The sequence below is a fragment of the Pan troglodytes genome, chromosome 8 (assembly GCF_028858775.2).
Source record: "Pan troglodytes isolate AG18354 chromosome 8, NHGRI_mPanTro3-v2.0_pri, whole genome shotgun sequence".
Classification (NCBI taxonomy): domain Eukaryota; kingdom Metazoa; phylum Chordata; class Mammalia; order Primates; family Hominidae; genus Pan; species Pan troglodytes.
In genome coordinates, this window is record NC_072406.2 from 85,171,672 (window position 1) to 85,194,799 (window position 23,128).

Consider the following 23,128-nt stretch of genomic DNA (forward strand, 5'->3'; position numbering starts at 1 on the left):
AGCCCTTCTGTGCAGCAGAATCACCTGGAAAACATTTATAAAATACCAGTGCATATTTACTGGTTTGTTTTAAAGGATCCTCAGGTGATTCTAATCCATAGTTAGGATTGAGACCCGCAAGTTAGGGAATGGCCACTTGTCTCTCACTCCCGACAGGCTGCAGGGACTTTTCCTAGCTAGCTCCATCAGTAACTCTTAGCAAGTACATCTCAGATCTTAGCATGACTCTAACACCATTTAGTAACTGGGAATACCAATGGGGTAGGTCACCGGAGGGAAAAATGAATCCTCAGAGACCTAATTCCATCTGACCTTCCCCTCCGTTGGCCTTAATCAGGTAAGCCCCTGAGGCTGCCCACCTGTTTTTCTCTGTTTAGCATCAGTGGGAATAACTGTGGTCATTGGTGGAACTTACCAGGTTCGGTTTTGGTCTCTTCTAAGTGAAATGGAAGCATATTGGTGATAATGGAATTCATTCATCTCTTTCCAAATGTTCTAAAAAGTACACTTTATTAAAGTGTGAGAAGCTTACTGGCAACTGAAACATGGGCCAGCAGAAAGTCATTGCCTCCCAAATGGCTGGACTCCCCACAATTTCACTCATGAATATAACTATCAGGTCCAGGAGTTGCAGGGTTTGCTTGCATTTTAGTCTTTAAGCTAAGAACTGAATTTCCAGGCAAATGTGTCTTGGTTGGGGAGAGCAGTCTTAAATGAAGAGTAGCTTTCAAACCACTCCATGTCTTTTTTCAAATTTCCTCAAAGGATAGGACTCACTTTCCAGCTGTAGAAAAATGTTCCCTTTCTCCTGCTTTGTGGTGTCCAAACTGTTGGAAGAACGAATGAGTCACGCTGACTCGAAGACTTGACATCTTGAAGGCTGACAGCTGTGGTGTCACTCAAAACCAGGAAGGAATCACTTCTTCCTCATAACTCTTCCTTCTCCTCCTCTGCACAGATGCAAGCTGCCCGCTGACTATTCATAAAGGGGCGGCAGCCCAAGGTCCACACGGTGTTGAACACAGTGTCAACCAGGGAATCACAGGCTGCTTGAAAAAGATGAAGAGGGACAGAAAGGTTAACCCTGAGTAATTTTGAAGAGTATTTCCAGGCATGACATGATACCCAGAGGAAAGTAGAGACAGTAATCCAAATACAGAATTCAAAGGAAGAGCATCCATTTCAGAGAATGTTCTCAGAAAAGCTCCCATCCAATCCAGTAAAGCAGAAGACACCTGGAGGTGCCCTCGCATGTGGGCCCTTGGTCAAAACAATGGTGAGCAACCAGAACCCCCCACACCACCATGCTCACTCCATGGAGAATATTTTTTGCAGACGACTCCCTCACATGAACAACTATGTTTCCCATAGCTTTCCCATCTATGGCCATACCACCCAGAACACACCGAATCTCGCCTATAGCTTTCACTGTTCAAGTATTGGATGAACAACCATTCATTGATGGAAAAACATTTGCATGGCTTGGATATGTTGGTTAGCCACTGTCTTAGGAGCCAAAGATACAGAGACAAAAGGCATCCTCAACTTAAGTACTCCACCGTTTGGATAAAGAGGTGGACAGGTAAACAGATAGCTACACTACCTCATGATGAAAATAACCTCAAGGTGGTATGGAAGCCCACAGAAAGGGTCTCTATCCCTTTGCAGCAAGGGTTATTAGGAGAGGTATCTTAGAGTAAGTAAGATATCTAAGTTTAAACTTCAAGAATGGTCAGGAAAATGAAGTACTGATGCATACCAAAACATGGATGAATCTTGAAAACATTATGCTAAGCAAAAGAAGCCAGACACAAAAGGCCACATATTGTATGATTCCATTTATATGAAATTTCCAGAATAGGCAATCCATACAGAGAGTAAAATAGTGGTTGTCTAGGGCTGGGGTGGGGTAGGGGAGGTAATGAGTAGTGACTGCTAATGGCTACAGGGTTTCTTTTGGGACTAATGAAAATGTTCTGGAATTAGATTGTGGTGATGGTTGTACAACTCTGAATATACAAAAACCACTGAAGTGTATACTTTTAAAGGGTAAATTTTACGGTATGTGAATGATATATCAATTTTTTTAAATTGGTTCATTGAAAAGATAAAAAATGTTAACAAACTTTCAGCTAGACTAACCAAGAAAAAAAGAGGGGACTCAAATTACCAAATTAAGGAATGAGAGAGAAATGTCACTAACAATCTTATAGAAATAAAAAGGATTAGGGCCGGGCACGGTGGCTCACGCCTGTAATCCCAGCACTTTGGGAGGCTGAAGCAGGCAGATCACGAGGTCAGGAGACCTCCTGGCTAACAAGACCATCCTGGCTAACACGGTGAAACCTTGTCTCTACTAAAAATACAAAAAATTAGCCAGGCGTGGTGGCGGGCGCCTGTAGTCCCAGCTACTCAGGAGGCTGAGGCAGGAGAATGGTGTGAACCCGGAGGCAGAGCTTGCAGTGAGCCGAGATCACACCACTGCACTCCAGCCTGGGGGACAGAGCGAGACTCCATCTCAAAAAAATAAAAATAAAAAGGATTATAAGGGAATACTATGAATACCTACATGCCAAAAAATGTTGATAACTTGGATGGAATGGACAAATTCGTAGAAAGACGTGAACTGCTGAAACTGACTCAAGAAGAATAGAAAATATGAATAGATTACTAGTGTATATAAATACAATTACTAACCCAAGCTCGCGATTTAGTAATTAAAAACTTCCCCAAAGAAATCCAATTCTACTTGGCTTTACTGGGGAATTTTACCAAACATTTAAAGAATTAATATCAATCCTTTCTAAGCTTTTTAAAAAATTAGGAGAGAAGGGATCACTGCCCAATTCATTTTATGAGGTCAATATTACTGTCATACCAAAACCAAAGACATCACAAAAATAACAATCTATAGACTAGTATCTCTTATGAATATGGATGCAAAATCCTCAACAAAATAGTAGTAAACTGAATCCAGCAACATATAAAAAGGTTTACATCATGACTAAGTGGGATTTAGCCTAAGAATGCTAAACCATACTAAAATCAATTAATATGATACACTACATCAATAGGATATAGAACAAATACCACATGATCATCTCAATAGATGCAGAAAAAGCATTTGAAAACATCCAACACTTTTTCACGATAAAAACACTTGGCCAGGTGTGGTGGCTCACGCCTGTAATCCTAGCACTTTGGGAGGCCGAGGCAGGAGTTCCAGACCAGCCTGGCCAACATGGCGAAACCCCGTCTCTACTAAAAATACAAAAATTAGCTGGGCATGGTGGTGGGCACCTGTAATCCCAGCTACTCAGGAGGCCAAGGCAGGAGAATCGCTTGAAGCCGGGGTGTGGAGGTTGCAGTGAGCCAAGATGACACCACTTCACTCCAGCCTGGGTGTAAGAGTGAAACTCCATCTCAGAAAAAAAAAAAAAAGAAAGAAAGAAAGAAAGAAAAATTAAAAGAAAACATTCAACAAACTGGGAAAAGAGGAGAACTCCCACAACCTAATAAAGGCCATCTAATGACAGTCAGAGCTAACAATCATTCTCAATGGTGAAAGATGAAATGCTTTTACTCTAAGATCAGGAACAAGACAAAAATGTCCACTCGCAATACTTCTATTCAATGTTGTGTTGGAAGCTCTAGCCAGGGCAATTAGGCAAGAGAAAAAATTTTAAAAATCCAAATTGGAAAGGAAGATGATATGCAGATGGCATTATCTTATATACAAAAAAGCCTATGGAATCCAAGAAAAAAAATATTAGAACTAAGGAGTTATTTCAGCTGGGTTGCAGGATATAAGATCAATGTACAAAAATCAAATGAATTTCTATACATTATTAATAAATAATCTGAAAATAAAATTTAAATACAATTACATTTCAATAACATTAAAAAGAATAAAATACTTAGGAATAAATTTAACAGAAGTCCAAGATTTGTACTGTGAAAACTATAAACACATTGTTGAAATAAATTAAAGAAGACCTAAATAAATGGAAAGGACATTGATATAAATATAATCTTGTTAAGATGGCAATATTCTCAAATTGATCTATAGATTCAACCATAACCCTCTCAAAATTCTAGCTGCCATTCCTTGGAGAAATTGACAAGCAGTTCCTAAAATTCATATGGAAATGTGAGGGATCCAGAATATCCAAAATAGTCTTGACAGAAAAGTACACAGTTTAAGAACACATCTTGATTTCAAAATTTACTGCATAATGACAGTAACAGGCAGCATGGTCCTGACATAGATCAGTGGAATAGAATTGCGCATCTAGAAATAAATCCTAACCTTTATGGTCAATTGATTTTTGACAATGTCCAGAATAGGCAGTTCTAGAGGTAGAAAGTAGATTCATGGTTTCCTCAAGCTGGGCAGGGGGAGTTTGGGGAGAGACCGTTAATGGCCCTGGGGCTCCTTTTCAGGGTGATGAATATGTTCTAAAATTGACTGTGGGATTGACTGCATAACTCTGTGAACATATTTAAAAGCATTTAAATGGGTGAATTGTATCGTGTGTGAATTGTAGCTTAATAAATCTGTTTCAACAACAACAAAAAATGAATGATTAGGGCGTTTCACACAGGGGTAGAAAGGAATGGGCCATCAACCCAAGGAGTTTGATTCACCAGGTTGGAAACACTTTGTGTAGAATCTACGAAGGGACACTTCTGAGGCTACTGAGGCCCATAAGGAAAAATCAAATATTCTGTGATAAAAATGAGAAATAAGCGATCTTTGAAAATGCTTTTTGAGGATTCACCTCACAGAATGGAACCTGTGTTTTGATTCACCGGGTTGGAAACACTCTTTTTGTAGAATCTACAAAGGGACGTTTCTGAGCCCATTGAGGCCTATAAGAAAAACATCTAATATCCCGTGATAAAAACAAGCTATCTGAAAATGCTTTGCGATGTGTGGATTCATCTCACAGAAAGGAACCTGTGTTTTGATTCACCAGGTTGGAAACACTCTTTTTGTAGAATCTACGAAGGGACAGTTCTGAGCCCACTGAAGCAGGAGTCAGGAGACAGACCAGAAATGCCCAAGATAATGGTGGAGAGGAAGGCTAGGGCTGAATCAGAAAGGGCCATGTATGGCATACTGAGGAGTTTGGATTTCATCCGTAAGGAGGAGGAATCTATTGAATGATTTACACAGGGGGTTGAGATGATCACATTCATGTGGCATATCTGGTCCCAATGGTGACTATCAATTAGATGGGACACAGAGACTGGGTTAATTTGCAGTAACCAGGCAAGTGGGATATGAAAGAGATATTTGGGAGAATGAATCAACAGGACATTGCTTGCAGGAAGTAACTTGAACTGACCCTAGATTAGCAGCAGGTACTTTTTCACCCTCTGTAGAAACAGAATAGAATGATACTCCCTTTCATAGGGCACACTGAATTATTCACATTTCTAAGCCCTCACACCTTCACCTCCAGACTGCACTCTAGACATTGATCTATGAAAAGATCCAAAATTCTCTCTACTGCAGACACTCTCTGTGGTGTGGAGCCAGCTCTTCATCAGCCTACATTTCAACTCTTACCATCTAAAAATAGAAAATGCTAATTCATACCTGGATACAATATCCTGGCTTCAGAAACTGAGACAGTAAAAACTTTTCCTAAGTAAATTAGGAAAAAGAAATTATAGAGTCAGTGCTAGAATCTAGGTAGCAAAGCAGTTGTTTAAAATAACTATCCTTGCTGGGCGCGGTGGCTCACACCTATAATCCCAGCACTTTGGGAGGCTGAGGCGGGCGGATCGCTTGAGTTCAGGAGTTCGAGACCAGCCTGGGCAACATGGAGCAACTCCATCTCTACTAAAAATACAAAAATCAGCTGGGCATGGCGGCGGGTGCCTGTAATCCCAGCTACGTGGGAGGCTGAGGCACAGGAATCGCTTGAACCCGGAAAGCAGAGGTTGTAGTGAGCTGAGATCCCACCACTACACTCCAGCCTGGGCAACAGAGTGAGATTCTGTCTCAAAAAAAATTTTTTTTAATTTAAATAAAATAATTATCCTCAAGTATATAGAGACCTTTATGCAGAAAAGGTTTTTTGAACTCCTACCTGACTGAAAACAAAATTACAAAAAAAAAAAAAAAAACTTAAGCCAAACCAAGTGGTCCTATAAGAAATAATTCCTGATATGGAAAATTATTTAACAGTAGAATGGATAATCCAAGCCAGTTGGGCAATTCCTTCTCCAGCCTTAAATGATAGATTTTTATTTTTCTGGGAAGGCTTTGGTGTAGTCTTTTACCTTCAGGAGTGGTGCCAGCAGCTCGCGGGCAGGACAGCAAGAACTTGAGTGAAGGAGTGCCCAGAATCTTTCCTTCACCATTTCTTGCTCAGCCACAGTGTTCCATAAAGAATATTCAGTGAGCTCTGATGATCTCTTCGAGTCAAGGGGTTCTGGCTATATCTCGGTGTGAAAACAGGAACAAAACTCCCTGTGCACTGTACGTGCCATTGAGACACCTACCTTCCACTTTGGAGACAAAGCCCAGACTCCGCTTAAGGTCAGAGCAGATCGAGTGGAGACACCATCGGAATTTTGCATCACAGCGATATTTGTTGGCACCGCAAGTGTCATAACAGACATCCAGCTGGTTGCAGCACTTTGTCATTGCTGGAATGCCCAAGTCCATCTGGGGAAAAGTGAAGGAAGGGAAAAGAAGGGGAAGAAATGCCACGTTTAGACTAAGGACCTCAGGCAACCTTGCCCACCTTGTTATTAACTAGCCGGTTCTCACATTTCTGTTGCATATCCCGATCAATTCAGAAACACCAATGACTCAGTAGAATACCAACAGTCACAGGATTACAAGTGTTCATTGTTACTTAGTTATTAGTTCAGTAAGTGATTCTGGCCATTTTTCACCTTTTGTTTTTTCAGATGTTAGTAATTTTAAAATTCAGAGGCAGCTTACAGTAATGAAAATAGAGACCAGAAGGGTAGTCAAGAGAGCAGAACCACAGGGCTTCTAAATTTAATTAACACTTAACAGTCACATATGAGATTTTGTGTGAGCAAAGGATTCTACGGCTAAGAAGTATAAAAAAAATTCAGCCTCCGTTCATCAAGAGATCACCAGCATCCCAGACAGCACTATTTTAAGGGTGTGCGTGTGTGTGTGTGTGTGGGTGTGTGTGTTGGAAAGTAGAGTGGGTATAGAACACACAGCTCCTGATCACAAGAGGACTGTGGTCAAACCACAACATCTCACACACACCCATCATTACTAAGCATCCTATAAACAACTGTAAATGTAGTGGCATAAACTGTGTCACTAAGTTCATAAAATGCCACGTGTCTGGGTACGGTGGCTCACGACTGTAATCCCAGCACTTTGGGAGGCCAAGGTGGGTGGATCACTTGAGGTCAGGAGTTCGAGACCACTCTGGCCAACATGGTGAAACCCCGTTTCTACTAAAAATACAAAAATTAGCAGGGCGTCGGGTGTGTGTGTGTGTGTGTGTGTGTGTGCAGATTTCTATGATGTCAGCTCTCCAAACATAGCCAGTTTGGCACTACTAACATGAAGTCAGCTGCTTGCAAAAGTCATGACAATATGTAACAATCAGCTCTCACTGGCCAGCACCAGCTGGCTCTAGCACATCACTGGAATGGTTCACTAATTTCAATAAGTCAAACCTGTCAGATCTATCTCAAATTAAGTTATGTCATGATGCCCTAAGCCTCAGCTGACATTTTCAGTGGTGATTTCAAAGTTCTGATCCACTACCAAGGGCTTATCTGAGGGACAGCTGTCCCTGAGAAAAGGAAATCAGATATCTTCTTTAAAAATTCTCTCCCTCATATCCAATTTAAAATACTTAATTGTATTGTTCAACTTTTTTCCAGAAATAATCACTTCCATCAAGGATAACTCTAGGATTGCTCTCAGTCAAAACCAACCAACCAAGAAGGTAATGCTGGCAGTACATACACTTTCTGGTACCTTGAGACCCAGGAAATAGGAGCCGCAGCCATTGGGCTCTTGGGGCTTGTAGCCAGGTCTGGGCATTGGTGCCTTTCCTTGCAGGAGGAAGAAAGGAAAGAAGCAAGAAGAAATATTTAGAAATCAAGCATTTGGGAACATTCATCAAATGAAAATTTTCTAAAAGCATATTTCACTTTTTCTTTAAAAGTCACTGTTCCTCACATCCAAATCAGGTGATGATGATGATGATGATGTCACAGAAGAATAATGACTTTCAAACCACTTTGACTTTTTCTCCTAATCTCAAAAAATTTCATGAGCACTTTTTTTTTTTTTTTGAGACAGGGTCTCTCTCTGTTGCCCAGGCTGGAGTGCAGTGGTGTGATCTTGGCTCACTGCAACCTCCACCTCCTGGGTTCAAGCAATTCTCCTGCCTCAGCCTCCCGAGTAGCTGGGATTACAGGCATGTGCCACCACGCCCAGCTAATTTTTGTATTTTTAGTAGAGACAGGGTTTCACCATGTTGGCTAGGTTGGTCTCGAACTCCTGACCTCAAGTGATCCACCCGCCTTGGCCTCCCAAGGTGCTGGGATTACAGGCGTGAGCCACCACACCCAGTGAGCACTTATTTACTGACATTTCTAATGTTTTTTAAGTGCATAACATTGAAGATAAGGGCCATGGCAAAACCCAACTAAAACTCAAGGTTCCTCATTCCTTCACTGCAAGACCACACGCCACTCAAAGAACAAGCAGAACACAACTTGATCGTACACTTAAGGAATCCGAATTGTAGCAGCACCACAAAAGGGTTTAACTTGCAGGAAATTCAAGCAAGATTCCATAAACGTAGACAGAGTATTATTGAGTAAAGAGCAAATAAATTACCCTGATGTGATATCTTAGGCATTTCTTTCATAGAACTAAGCAGAAATGATCTGAACAGCTTTGAATTTCTGTTTTTTAAGATCTTTCAAATGTGTAGAGAGAAGCTTTATCAGTTGTATCAATGGCAGTGCTCACAGGTAAAGATAACCTTGACCTGAGATGACCTCAGGACAGCCATCTGCAGTGGGTATTTTATCCCATTATCCAGATAAGAAACTCGGGCTAAGAGGTCGCATGACTTGCCTACCATCATAGAGAAAGTGGGGGAAATAGGATATAAAGTCAGATTTCCTGTTTGTATCCAAAGCCTATGCTCCTTCACCACATATCTGCCTCTTTTTAGGAGATACAAGACCCTAGCGTAAGACTGGGGAAATGTGCTAAGAATAATTAATCCTTAGAGTAAGGCATATGACAGTTTCTTTCTTTCTTTTCTTCCTTTCTTCCTTCCTTCCCTCCTTCTTTCCTTCCTTCCTTCCTCCTTTTCTTCTTCTGCTTTTCTTCTTTCTTTCTTTCTCCTTCCTTCCTTCTTCTCCTACCAGGTATTTATTTTTAATTATTTTATATCATGAAATATTTCAAAACTGTTGAAAAGTCAGAGAAACAAACAGCCATGTACCAAATGCACAAACATAATAAATGTTAACATTTGCCAAACTTGCTATAAATTTTTTTAAATTAAATGTGACAGTTCAAGTACAGGTTCAGGTGCAGTTGAAGCCTCTTTGCACTCATCATTCGTTTTAATTTTTAGATACTAAGTTTATGTTTTAAAGCCCTCACTTCGTATCATTCTGCAAAATTGTCTTGATTATTCTTGGACCTTTACTCTCACAAAGAATTTTGCAATTTTTTTGAATTTGTAGAATCAACTTAGTAAATTCTACAAGAAAAATGGCCAAGAATTTGATTGAAAAATCCATTGAATGTATAGATTTGGAGACAACTGCCTTTCTTAGGATACTCAGTCTTCCCAAATATGGACATGGTATAGTTCTCTATTTACTTAGGTCTTTCTGTATGTCATTCAACAGAGCACTGCAATTTTCTCCATATTGTGTATTATACTTTCTATATACCTATATTATTCAGATCCTTAAACAAGATAGAATATCTCATAAAAATCCAGAGCTAAGACTCATGCCTCTGGTATAGTAAATCTGCACTTTCCTGGAACCCAGGCTGCTTCTAGCTTTCTGCTCTACCAGCCCTGGAGTGTAGCCCTGGCTCTCATGGTCTAAGATGGCATTTCAGCCAACACATCCATATTCCCTGTAGCAGGATGGCAGGAGTTGGAAGAGTCCAGCCCCTCTCTTCAGTAAACACACTCCAGAATGTTATACACGTCACTTCCTCATACTTCCCTCTGGCCAGACCTTAATCAAATGGCAAAATCTGGTTGCCAAGGTGGGCTAGGAAATGAAGTGGGCAGCCATGAGCCCAGCTAAAACGTGGAAGGAGGGGCTTTATACTGTAGAAAAGGGGAAGAATGGATATTAGGGGACACTAAGCAGTTTCTGCCACAGTTTGGGTATTTGTTGCTGTGATACATGTGGTTATAAGATTGTGGTCCAAGATGACTTCCAATGATCCCCACCTCCTGGTATTCACCTCCTTGTATATAGTCCCAGGAGTGGTCTGTGTGACCCAGAGAATACTGCAGAAGTGGAGGTGTGTTCCTCCTAAGATTAAGCTATAAAAGACCATGATTTCTGTCTTGGGCTCTCTTACTCTCCCTCTCTCTCACCGTTCACTCTAGGGGAAGTTATGTCATGAACAGTCCCATAGAAAGACCCATGTGTCAAAGAACTAAAACCTCCTGCCAATAGCCACATGAATTTAACAAGAGATCCTCCAGCCCCAGCTGAATCTCCAGAGATGGCAGCATCAGCTGGGCAGCATGACCTCAACTTTATGAGAAACTGAGCCAGAATCGCCCAGCAAAGCCACTCCAGGATCCCTGACCCTCAGCAAGTGTGTGATATAATCTTTGCTATTGTAAGCTGCTGAGTTTCGAGGTACCTTTTTGCTCAATAATATATAACTGTTGCAGTTGCCATTATGATTTTTTTTTTTTAACATAAAATGAACGATTTAAAATAAACAATTCAGCAGCATTTGGTACATTCACAGTGTGGTGCAACCACCACCTCTATCTAGTTCCAAAATGTTTTCATTACCCTAAAAGGAAACCCCATCCCCAGTAAGCAGTCCCTTCCGGTCTTCCTCTCCCACTATCTCTGGTCACCACCAGTGGGCGTTCTGATTCCATGGAGTTACTTCTGACATTTCATATGAATGAAATTATATACTGTGTGACCTTCTGCGTTTGGCTTCTTTAGCTTAACAGAGTGTTTTGAGCTTCACCCATATTGTAGGGCGTATCCATGCAGAAAAATCTTCCTTGTATGGTTAGACCACATTTGTTTTTTTGTTTTTTGTTTTTTTTTCTTTTTTATTGATCATTCTTGGGTGTTTCTCGCAGAGGGGGATTTGGCAGGGTCACAGGACAATAGTGGAGGGAAGGTCAGCAGATAAACAAGTGAACAAAGTTCTCTGGTTTTCCTAGGCAGAGGACCCTGCGGCCTTCCGCAGTGTTTGTGTCCCTGGGTACTTGAGATTAAGGAGTGGTGATGACTCTTAACGAACATGCTGCCTTCAAGCATCTGTTTAACAAAGCACATCTTGCACCGCCCTTAATCCATTCAACCCTGAGTGGACACAGCACATGTTTCAGAGAGCACAGGGTTGGGGGTAAGGTCACAGATCAACAGGATCCCAAGGCAGAAGAATTTTTCTTAGTACAGAACAAAATGAAAAGTCTCCCATGTCTACCTCTTTCTACACAGACACAGCAACCATCCGATTTCTCAATCTTTTCCCCACCTTTCCCCCATTTCTATTCCACAAAACCGCCATTGTCTTCATGGCCCGTTCTCAATGAGCTGTTGAGTACACCTCCCAGATGGGGTGGTGGCCGGGCAGAGGAGCTCCTCACTTCCCAGTAGGGGCGGCCGGGCAGAAGCGCCCCTCACCTCCCAGACGGGGCAGCTGGCCGGGCGGGGGGCTGACCCCCCCCACCTCCCTCCCGGGCGGGGCGGCTGGCCGGGCGGGGGGCTGACCCCCCACCTCCCTCCCGGACAGGGCGGCTGGCTGGGCAGAGGGGCTCCTCACTTCCCAGTAGGGGCGGCCGGGCAGAGGCGCCCCTCACCTCCCCGACGGGGCGGCTGGCCCGGCGGGGGGCTGACCCCCCCACCTCCCTCCCGGAGGGGGCGGCTGGCCGGGCAGAGGGGCTCCTCACTTCCCGGTAGGGGCAGCCGGGCAGAGGCGCCCCTCACCTCCCGGACAGGGCGGCTGGCCGGGCGGGGGGCTGACCCCCCCACCTCCCTCCCGGACGGGGCGGCTGGCCGGGCGGGCGGCTGACCCCCCCACCTCCCTCCCGGACGGGGCGGCTGGCCGGGCTGGGGGCTGACCCCCCACCTCCCTCCCGGACGGGGCGGCTGGCCGGGCGGGGGGCTGACCCCCCCACCTCCCTCCCGGACGGGGCGGCTGGCCGGGCAGAGGGGCTCCTCACTTCCCAGAAGGGGCGGCCGGGCAGAGGCGCCCCTCACCTCCCGGATGGGGCGGCTGGCCAGGCGGGGGGCTAACCCCCCCACCTCCCTCCCGGACGGGGCGGCTGGCCGGGCCGGGGGCTGACCCCCCCACCTCCCTCCCAGACAGAGCGGCTGGCTGGGCAGAGGGGCTCCTCACTTCCCAGTAGGGGCGGCTGGGCAGAGGCGTCCCCCCCACCTCCTGGACAGGGCGGCTGGCCGGGCAGGGGGCTGATCCCCCCACCTCCCTCCCGGACGGGGCGGCTGGCCAGGCGGGGGACTGATCCGCCCACCTCCCTCCCGGACGGGGCGGCTGGCCGGGCGGGGGGCTGACCCCCCCACCTCCCTCCCGGATGGGGCGGCTGGCCGGGAGGGGGGCTGACCCCCCCACCTCCCTCCCGGACGGGGCGGCTGGCCGGGCAGAGGGGCTCCTCACTTCCCAGTAGGGGCGGCCGGGCAGAGGCACCCCTCGCCTCCCGGACGGGGCGGCTGGCCAGGCGGGGGGCTGACCCCCCCACCTCCCTCCCGGACGAGGCGGCTGGCCGGGCAGAGGGGCTCCTCACTTCCCAGTAGGGGCGGCCAGGCAGAGGTGCCCCTCACCTCCCGGACGGGGCGGCTGGCCGGGCGGGGGGCTGACCCCCCCACCTCCCTCCCAGACGAGGAGGGAGGACGCTCCTCACTTCTCAGACGGGGTGGCTGCCGGGCGGAGGGGCTCCTCACTTCTCAGACGGGGCGGTTGCCAGGCAGAGGGTCTCCTCACTTCTCAGACAGGGCGGCCGGGCAGAGACACTCCTCACATCCCGGACGGGGCGGCAGGGCAGAGGTGCTCCCCACATCTCAGACGATGGGCGGCCGGGCAGAGACGCTCCTCACTTCCCAGATGTGATGGCGGCCGGGAAGAGGCGCTCCTCACTTCCTAGATGGGATGGCGGCCGGGCAGAGACGCTCCTCACTTTCCAGACTGGGCAGCCAGGCAGAGGGGCTCCTCACATCCCAGACGATGGGCAGTCAGGCGGAGACGCTCCTCACTTCCCAGACGGGGTGGCTGCCAGGCAGAGGCTGCAATCTCGGCACTTAGGGAGGCCAAGGCAGGCGGCTGGGAGGTGGTTGTAGCGAGCCGAGATCACGCCACTGCACTCCAGCCTGGGCGCCATTGAGCACTGAGTTAACGAGACTCCGTCTGCAATCCCGGCACCTCGGGAGGCCGAGGCTGGCGGATCACTCGCGGTTAGGAGCTGGAGACCAGCCCAGCCGACACATCGAAACCCCGTCTCCACCAAAAAAATACGAAAACCAGTCAGGCGTGGCGGCGCGTGCCTGCAATCGCAGGCACTCGGCAGGCTGAGGCAGGAGAATCGGGCAGGGAGGTTGCAGTGAGCTGAGATGGCAGCAGTACCATCCAGCTTCGGCTCGGCATCAGAGGGAGACCGTGGAAAGAGGGGAGAGGGGAGAGGGGAGAGGGGGGAGGGGAGAGGGGAGAGGGGAGAGGGAGCTCTATCTACCACACAGTCCTTCTCTGAATCTATGATTTTTTTTTTTCAGATGGAATCTCGCTCTGTTGCCCAGGCTGGAGTGCAGTGGTGCAATCTTGGCTCACCGTAATCTCCGCCTCCCAAGTTCAAGTGATTCTCCTGCATCAGCCTCCTGAGTAACTGGGGTTACAGGCACGCACCACCACACCCAGCTAATCTTTGTATTTTTAGTAGAGATGGGGTTTCACCATGTTGGCCAGGCTGGTCTCGAACTCCTGGCCTCAAGTGATCCACCCACCTTGGCTTCCCAAAGTGCTGGGATTACAGGCGTGAGCCACCTTTCCTGGCCTGCCATTATGATTTTAATCTCTTTGTTATATTTTTTCTATGACAGCTTTATTGAGCTATAATTCATATATCATATACATTCACTCATTTAATGTGTACAATTCAATGGTTTTGGCATATCCACAGAGTTGTCCAGTCAACACCATAATCTAATTTTAGAACATTATAATCTCAAAAAGAAACCCTGTACTCATTAACCACCTCTCCCATCTCCCTACCCCCAGCCCTAGGCAACTCCTTCACATGAATTAAATCATACAATATGTGGCCTTTTGTGTCTGGCTTCTTTCTCTTAGCAAAATGTTTTCTGGTTTCATACATGTTGTAGTATGTATCAGTACTTAAGTTCTTTTTATTGCCAGAAAAACCTTCCATTGTATAGACATACCACATTTTTTTACCCATTCATCAGTTAATAGACATTTGGGTTGTTTTCACCTTTTAGCTATCATGAATAATACTGCTACTAATATTTGTAGACAGGTTTTTGTGTGGACATGTGTTTCATTTCTCCATAAGAATAGGATTGCTGGGTCATATGGTAACCCTGTTGAACGTTTTAAGGAATTGCCACACTGTTTTCCAAAGTGGCTGCACCACATTCCCAGCAGCAATGCGTGAGGGTTCCCATTTCTCCACATCCTCACTAACACTTGCTATTGTCTGTCTTTTTTATTGTAGCCATCCTAGTGGGAGTGAGGTGGTGTTTCACAGTAGTTTTGACTTGCATTTCTATAATGATTATGTTGAGCATCTTTTTATGTGGTTATTTACCATTCATATAAATTCTTTTGGAAAATGTCTACTTAAATCCTCTACCCACTCTATAACTGAGTTATTTATCTTTTTACTGTTGAGTTGTAAGTGTTCTTTATATATTTTGGAAGCCTTGTCAATTCTGCAAATATTTTGTGCCATTCTGTGGGTTGTCTTTTCACGTTTTTGATGGTGTAACTATTTATTTGTTTTCATCTTCTTTTTTTTTTTTTAAGAGATGGGGTCTCACTCTGTCACCCAGGTTGGAGTGCAGTGCAGTGGCACAATCATAGCTCACTGCAGCTTCAAACTCCCAGGTTCAAGTGATCCTCCTATCTCAGCTGTCCAACTAGCTATGACTGCAGGTGCATGCCATCATGCATGGCTAACTTGTAAATTTTTTCATAGAGATGGAGTCTTGCTATGTTGCCCAGGCTGGTCTTAAACTCCTAGGCTCAAGCAGCTCTCCAACCTCAGCTTAATGAGCTGCTAGAATTACAGGCATGAGCCACTGTGCCCTGCTTCTTTTCATTTTCTTATTTTATTTTATTTTTTGAGACAGGGTCTCTCACTCTGTCACCCAGGCAGGAATGCAGTGTTGTGATCTTGGCACACTGTAGCCTCGATCTCCCAGGCCCAAGCAAGCCTCCCACCTCAGCCTCCCTAGTAGCTGGGACTACAAGTGCTGTCACTGCACCTGACTAATTTTTGTATTTTTTGTGGAGATGGGGTTTGGCTATGTTGCCCAAGCTAGTCTTGAATTCCCAGACTGAAGCTATCCATCCATCTCGGCCTCCCAAAGGGCTGAGATTATAGGCATGAGCCACAGCACCCAGCCTTCTTTTTCTTATTGAGGTGAAATTCAGATAACATAAAATTAACCACCTTAAAGTATGCAATTAAATACATTCACAATGTTGTACAACCATCACTTTTATCTAGCTCAAAAACATTTTCATCACCCCCAAGGTAGACCTTGTGCCCATTCAGCAGTCATTCCCTGTCTCAGGCAGTTTGGATGCTATAACAAAAATAACATAGACTGGATGGCTTACACGGCAGAAATTTATTCCTCACGGTGCTGAAGGCTGGGAATTCCAAGATCAGGGTGCCAGTGCATTCCGTGTCTGGTGAGGGCCTTCTTCCTGGCTTGCAGACAGCCTTGTCTTCTCTTCTTTCTCTTTCTCTTCTTACGAGGACACTAGTCTCATCATGGTAGTCCCACACTCAAGATAGCGTTTCAGCCCACTACAACCTCCGCCTCCTGTGTTCAAGCCATTCTCCTGCCTCAGCCTCCTGAGTAGCTGGTATTACAGGCGCCTGCCACCACGCCCGGCTAATTTTTTGTGTTTTTAGTAGAGACGGGGTTTCACCATGTTGTTCAGGCTGGTCTCAAACGCCTGACCTCAAGTGAGCTGCCCTCCTTGGCCTCCCAAAGTGCTGGGGTTACAGGTGTGAGCCACCTTGCCCAGCCAGAGAGTGAAACATCTTTTTAATAACTTTGCTGAAAAGGGCATTTGCCACAGACTTGGCTCGGTTTCTTGGGTTACCCTCTGCCTTTTTGCCCTTGATAACTCACAGAAGATAAAACTCTGCTATTCTAGTTTGAAAGATACCGGAATGGAATTCCTATCCGGCCTGCAGCTGATGATGGTTATTTTTATTTTATTTAATGTTTTATGTTAACTGCAGAAATTCTATTTAGAAACGAAGCTGAAAATATAAGTTCTAAGACAAAAGGTAATGGTTTCAGTCTAGGCAGAAACAGAAATCATTCAAGGATACCATATCCTCAAATTATTGTTTCAGTAGCTTATGGTTGATGTTTTAAGTCTAGGCATTAATAATGTATCATATCCACACATGTTTTATTTTCTGGCTGGAGCTGTTTATAGGAGTGAGAGGCCGACAACTTGATCCTGTTCAAATTCAAATTTTAGTGTTCATAAAAAAAGTTTTATTGGAACACAGCCACACTATTATGATTTAGCTATGGCTGCTGTCACAGAAAAAACAGCAGAATACTGTTCTAATCTTGATGTGAGGATGATTTTCTAATCAAGACATAAAATTCAGAAGCCATAAAGAAAGAGACTGACAGTTTTGATCTTATAAAACTTAAAAGCTTCTGAATAAAGTGAAATACCATAAAAGTCTTAAAAGACCAACTGGAGGGAGATCGAGAAGTGTTAGCCAAGAATCCCAAGAGCTCTACCTGCCAGTGGTAGACACTGCCTCCTGGGCCCACCCTTTTATCTCTCTGTCACTGGAAACAGCAGTAAAAACTTTCAGGGCTTTGTGTCCCAGGGCAAGAGTTTTGCCTTCCCGGGAGGGTGCGTCCATCCTCTCCACCCAGCTGGTTCCCCCAAAGGTGCTAGGGGGGAGTGAGTATGCTTTATTAAAAGGTACATCTGCAGCAAACCACTGTGGCACACATTTACCTGTGTAACCAAATTGCATATCCTGCACATGTACCCCAGAACTTAAAAATCAACATTAAAAAAAGGATTAACATTTATATTTCCAAAAGAAATTCACGGGAGTGCTTTTTTCCTATCTCGGACAGCAATAGTTCCTATCACTCTTCTTTTAAATTTTGCCACTCTGTTGGCTAAAAGTGGTATCTCATTGTTACTTTAATTTGTAAGCCCCTGATCAATACTGAATTCGACCATATTATTTGTATGCAAACCATTTAGTTTTTCTTTTCTGTTAATTGCCTATTTCCATTCTTTGCTCATTTTTCTTTTAGATCTTTCGCCTATTTCTTCACAGTTTGTAAGAACCTTTTTGTAGTATACATATTATGTCTTTGTCATTTGTTTTACAATTTTCCACTCAATGATATGATTTTTCTATTAATATTATATTGTTACAAAGAACAGATAATGATAACGAATGAATAATAAGAGTATTTACTAAACTATTATAGGCATGGCTTCATCAACAACCCCAACTAGCTGTCTCAAACATGAGAAAATAAAATAATTTCCAGGCCGGGCGCGGTGGCTCACGCCTGTAATCCCAGCACTTTAGGAGGCCCAGCAGGGGGATCACCTGAGGTCATGAGTTCGAGACTAGCCTGGCCAACATGGTGAAACCCCCGTCTCTACTAAAAATACAAAGTAACTAGGCGTGGTGGCGCATGCCTGTAATCCCAGCTACGCCAGGAGGCTGAGGTAGGAGAATCATTTGAACCTGGAAGGCGGAGGTTGCAGTGAGCCAAGATAGTACCACTGCACTCCAGCCTGGGTGACAGAGGGAGACTCCGTCTCAAGAAAAACAAAATTCCAGAAAAAAAAAAAGAAAGAAAGGTATGTCCTCCTTCCTCCCAGAAACACTCAGATGCACCATGATTAATACATCAATGGAACACAGCAGGACAGAGGCAATTCTCCTGAAGAGAAGAACTCTGTATTTCAGTCACTAAAACAGATTAAGTTACTGCATAAAGTAGGGTGAGCAATTTGTCCTGGTTTGCCTGGTACCCGTCCCGGTGTTAGTACTGAAAGTCTCACATCCCAGGAGCATCTCCCCTCCTCCCTGAGTCCCCAGCAGACTAGGAGGTCAGTTGCCCAAAAACAAGAATAATCTGTTTGCCTCTAAGCCAGTGGCTGTTTTCCTTTTTTGGGCTCTGGATTCCCTGGAGAATCTGATGAAGTCTTTGAGTTATTTCCCTGGAAAAAGATACAAACTCACAGGTTTATAAAATTTTGCTGCAAAACTTCAGATAAAAATTCTCTTTAAAAAATAGACTGATATTTATTTTTATTTATTTATTTATTTGTTTATTTTTGAAACTTAATCTCGCTCTGTTGCCCAGGCTGGAGTGCAATGGCACGATCTCGGCTCACTGCAACCTCTTCCTCCAGGGTTCAAGTGATTCTCCTGCCTCAGCCTCCCAGGTAGCTGGGATTACAGGGCGCGCCACCACGCCCGGCTAATTTTTGTATTTTTAGTACAGATGGGGTTTCACCATGCTGGCCAGGCTAGTCTCAAACTCCTGACCTCAAATGATCCGCCCGCCTCAGCCTCCCAAAGTGCTGGGATTACAATAGACAGATATTTAAAGAAACTTTTAAGATACTCTTGGAACTAAATCCAGGAAGAAATTCATTTTCAGGATCTTTTATTAAAGTGTGAAAGCGTGAACAGTATCATTATAGAAACTACTCCATTGACCCAACTCCAGAGACCTTCGTGAGGCAGATAACTCTTCAGTCGTTGTTCCCTCGAGGGACTTCTTCCGGAAGCTGAGAGGCTGTTGTCCAGCCACTGGGATTTCTGGGATTTTTCATTTTTACGTTGAAAGAGAGCTAGAAGAATCTGAATGCAATTAACCTGTTCACTAGACTGTCTTTCTCATAACATTTATAAAATTTGTTTGGTACCTACCATGCTCTATATATACCACTGATTCTTTATGTATATTATCTTTAATTCTCACAACACCTTTGCAAGGTGGGTATTAGTAACATTATTTTTACATATTTGAGGAAACTAAGGTTGAGAGAGTCAGATAACTCACCCAAGGTCACCAGCAATGGGATATTTTCTCCTAAATTCAAACCCATGATTTTTCCATTACTATGCTTATTTCTCAAAGTCTGGTTCAAAGACTACCCATTAAAAGTGCACTTCCAAGGTCTCACCACAGACCTACTGCATCAGAATCTCTGGAGGTGGAAAAGGGTATCTATATTTTGGAAGCGATTCTCAAGGAAATCTTGTTTGCATTGGCACAGACTCCTTTTTTTTTTTTTTTTTTTTTTTTGAGGTGGAGTCTCACTCTGTTGCCCAGGCTGCAGTGCAATGGTGAGATCTCAGCTCACTGCAAGCTCTGCCTCCCAGGTTCACACCATTCTCCTGCCTCAGCCTCCCGAGTAGCTGGAACTACTGGCACCCGCCACTACACCCGGCTAATTTTTTTTGTATTTTTAATAGAGACAGGGTTTCACCGTGTTAGCCAGGATGGTCTCGATCTCCTGACATCGTGATCTGCCTGCCTTGGCCTCCCAAAGTGCTGGGATTACAGGCGTGAGCCACCGCGCCCAGCTGGTACAGACTCCTTAATAACAGTTGTGCTAGGTATGCCATTGACACACGCTGGATCTTGTCATATTTATAGCCCACTTGTTTGACAAGTACAGATTTTGTGTGTTGGCATGAGAACAAATTACTTTAGATATGAGAAGCACGGAAAACAATGTTGACATACTATCATGGGCTACCAGGATACATACACAGTTTTATCTGCCTGCATAATTTAACCTGTGGGCTGAAGTTCTCTAAGAATGACGTCATAGAATGGCACCCCTTTACCTTGGCTGTGCTTTGCAATCACGTGGGAAAAATGTTAAAATACTGATGTCTGGGGCCAACTCACAGAAATTTTGATTTAATTGATTTGGTGCCAGGTGTTGTTAAAGCCCTCAGGTGATCTGAAGTGTACCCAAGTTAGAAACCCACTGTTTTAAATAGTAGTTAGTACCTATCAAAGGTAAAATCTGGCTGGTGCCGTGGCTCACGCCTATAATCCCAGCAATCTGGGAGGCCAAGTTGGGAGGATTGCTTGAGCCCTGGAGTTGGAGACCAGCCTGGGCAAGATGGTGAGACTCCCTTCTCTACAAAAAGTTACAAAATTATCTGGGCATGGTGGCGCACACCTGTAGCCCAAGCTAACTGGGAGGCTGAGGCAGGAGGATCTCCTAAGCCCAGAATCTCCTACTAATCAGAAACACCTGGGGTGGGGCCCAGCGATCTGGTTGAATCTGCCCTCCAGGGGCTTCAATTCACAGGTGAGCTTGAGAACCACTACTTAAAAGACGGTGCACGAGAGATGTGTCCCAAAGCAAACTACAAAAGAGCAGACTCGTTGTTAGGTGTTGTCTGTTCAAAAGATTGCTCGATTCACAATCAGTTTGAGAAGGTATTTTGTACTCTTTTGGGCACAGCCGCCAGGTTTTTGGCTCTACTGGGTTCCAAGGTAAGGAGGCATAACCGCCTATTTTTCTAAGTGTTTTTCAGGCCCCTCTTTGAGCAGGTTGTTTTACACAAAGTGAGAAGAGTTATTTGCCTTCCTCTTCTATTTACTCTTCCCATCCCCCACCAGTTGCTGCTGGCTTCCACCCTGCCCAGCCAGAGGCTCCGCAACTAAAATTTGCTTAAGTCTTTTAATGCTGTTTTGCTAGAGAAGGAAGAATAGGATTTGGTTCTTGATTTCCTAATAAAAATTCCTGCTGTTGCCTATTTGCTGAACCACAGATACTAGTCCTGTGTTGCCTTTAGGAAGGAAAACACCTGTGTTGATTCCAATGTCTGAAGTGAGTCAACCCCTTCCCTGTCCCATCCGTGCAAACAGTGTGAGCATAATCCAGTGGCAAGGCCTCTGCGTTGGTCCAACTGCCTTGGACAAATACATGGTTTTAGGGCCAGGTGGGTCCTAACAGACCAGGCATTTTTCTCTGTGAAACTTTCACAAAGAAGCTGCAGCATAGATGGTTAAAACATAGATGGTTAAAACACAGATTTTAACCATAGATTGTTAAAACATCTATGCTGCAAAACTTTGGGTCCTGATGCAATGATTAACCATTACCTCCTAGTCACTCTTAGTGTATAAGGAAGCGATTTTCCCCACTCAAAAAGGAATAGAGAGACTTAAGGGTGAGTCCGGGAAGTATGTAGGTTTTTTTGTGCATCTCTTCAAAGCTGACTTTTTCTCTGTTGAGTATTTGGAGAAAATATTTCTCAAATGTGTTTTCCTGTTAGGCTAAATTGACTCACCATTTTCATTTCTAATCCCTTGATGAGATAGTTGATAAATTAAACCATAAAACTAATGCTACCTGAGACCTGAGACTGCATGCTTTGGAAAACGTTTTCATGCGCATTGGCAATTACACGATGCCACCCAGCTTCAAGGCCTGGGGCTCCACACTTTGCTCCCCTTACATTAACTTCCAGGGCCCCTGGGACCAGGGGCTCCGTGCCGGCAGCCGGTGTGCACCTTATATCTGTGTACCCCCAGCCATATTCAGGCAAGGTAGGGGAAGTGCTCCTGCCAGCTCACAAATCTGCATCTGGCGCCAAGTCCAGGGGACAGCCCCGGGATCCCTGGTGAGCCACGAACCCTTCCTCTCCACAGCATGCCTGTCGTTGCCGAGGCTGCAGGCAGGGACAGCTCCCTTGAGAAAGTCCAGCAAATTGATGCCAGTCAGGGACTGAGAGCTGGGAGGACGGTGTGAACTGCAGCAGGGGGAAGGGAGAATTTGTTTCCAAGCTGAGCACAGAGCAGCTGAGGAGGTGGTTTTGCCCCATGGCAGATTTTTCTCTGAATGTTCGGCTTCAGTTTTCATCCCTGGGAACTCCTCACAGAGACCTCTCATACCCACCCTCCTTCTTCCCACCCCAGCTACCCTTTTTTCCTAAGAACTGCCTCACAACAAACTCATTAAAATGGCCCAGGGAAGGTTTCCCAGATACAATACAGGAAGCTCAGTGAAATGTGAGTTTGAGATAAACAACGAAGAATTTGTCAGGATAAGTATGTCCCAGATATTTCACTGGACATACTTATACTAATGACTTATTTGTTGTTTATTTGGATTTCACATTTCACTGGGTGTCCTACATTTTTATCTGCTAAATCTGGCAACTCTAAGTGGATAACAGGAAAAAGTGCAAGACAGAGCGTGACCTCTCTGGGGCTGTCCATGGGTCCACCAGCAACAGTTTTTACAGAAAGAGAAACCGCACACTCACCATATCGGCACCTGTACTGACAGACTCCATTCTTCCCTCCCAGCAGCTCCAGAAAAGAATCGAAGTAGCTATTGACGGATTCAAAGCTTCCCCGGAGGTGCCGAAGGCCCCAATCTGAATAGGACTCCTCCGTGTCAGGGCTCGTGTCGCTCTGAGCCAGGCCACCCCCAAGGCTGAGCCACAAAACCAAGAAGCCACTGGCCAGCTTCATCCTGCAGCCAGGTAGGTACTGGCTTCTCTCCTCAAACCCCAGCCAGTGTCCCAGAATTCCAGGGACAAACCCCCTACCCAGATGTCAGGCAGGACTGGGAAAGGGATTATCTGGAACATTC

At 45.1% G+C, this 23,128-nt stretch overlaps 1 protein-coding gene across 4 annotated transcripts; it reads right to left on the reverse strand.

The window, feature by feature from the left end:
* Window positions 1-489: 489 nt before the first annotated feature.
* PLA2G12B (phospholipase A2 group XIIB) lies at window positions 490-23,128 on the reverse strand. Of its 4 annotated transcripts, none has more exons than XM_009458682.5 (4): window positions 22,797-23,128; window positions 7,985-8,073; window positions 6,517-6,682; window positions 490-1,046 (listed from the first exon to the last, which is right to left on the reverse strand). In XM_009458682.5, exons 1-4 carry the CDS (start codon window positions 23,005-23,007, stop codon window positions 928-930), a joined length of 585 nt encoding a protein of 194 aa, XP_009456957.1. In that variant the 5' UTR covers window positions 23,008-23,128; the 3' UTR covers window positions 490-927. The 4 variants fall into 4 exon arrangements, with proteins under 4 accessions (XP_009456957.1, XP_521692.2, XP_016774031.1 ...); XM_521692.7 differs by having other exon boundaries at window positions 490-1,049; XM_009458683.5 differs by having other exon boundaries at window positions 822-1,049; window positions 7,997-8,073; window positions 22,797-23,091.

Excerpts from the sequence above, each read along its gene's own strand:
- PLA2G12B (XM_521692.7), bottom strand. The coding sequence starts at position 23,007 with ATGAAGCTGGCCAGTGGCTTCTTGGTTTTGTGGCTCAGCCTTGGGGGT. Across the intron at positions 8,074-22,796 it reads TCAGTACAGGTGCCGATATG|GAAAGGCACCAATGCCCAGA; the intron begins GTGAGTGTGCGG and ends TCCTCCTGCAAG. Across the intron at positions 6,683-7,984 it reads GTCTCAAGGTACCAGAAAGT|ATGGACTTGGGCATTCCAGC; the intron begins GTATGTACTGCC and ends ACTTTTCCCCAG.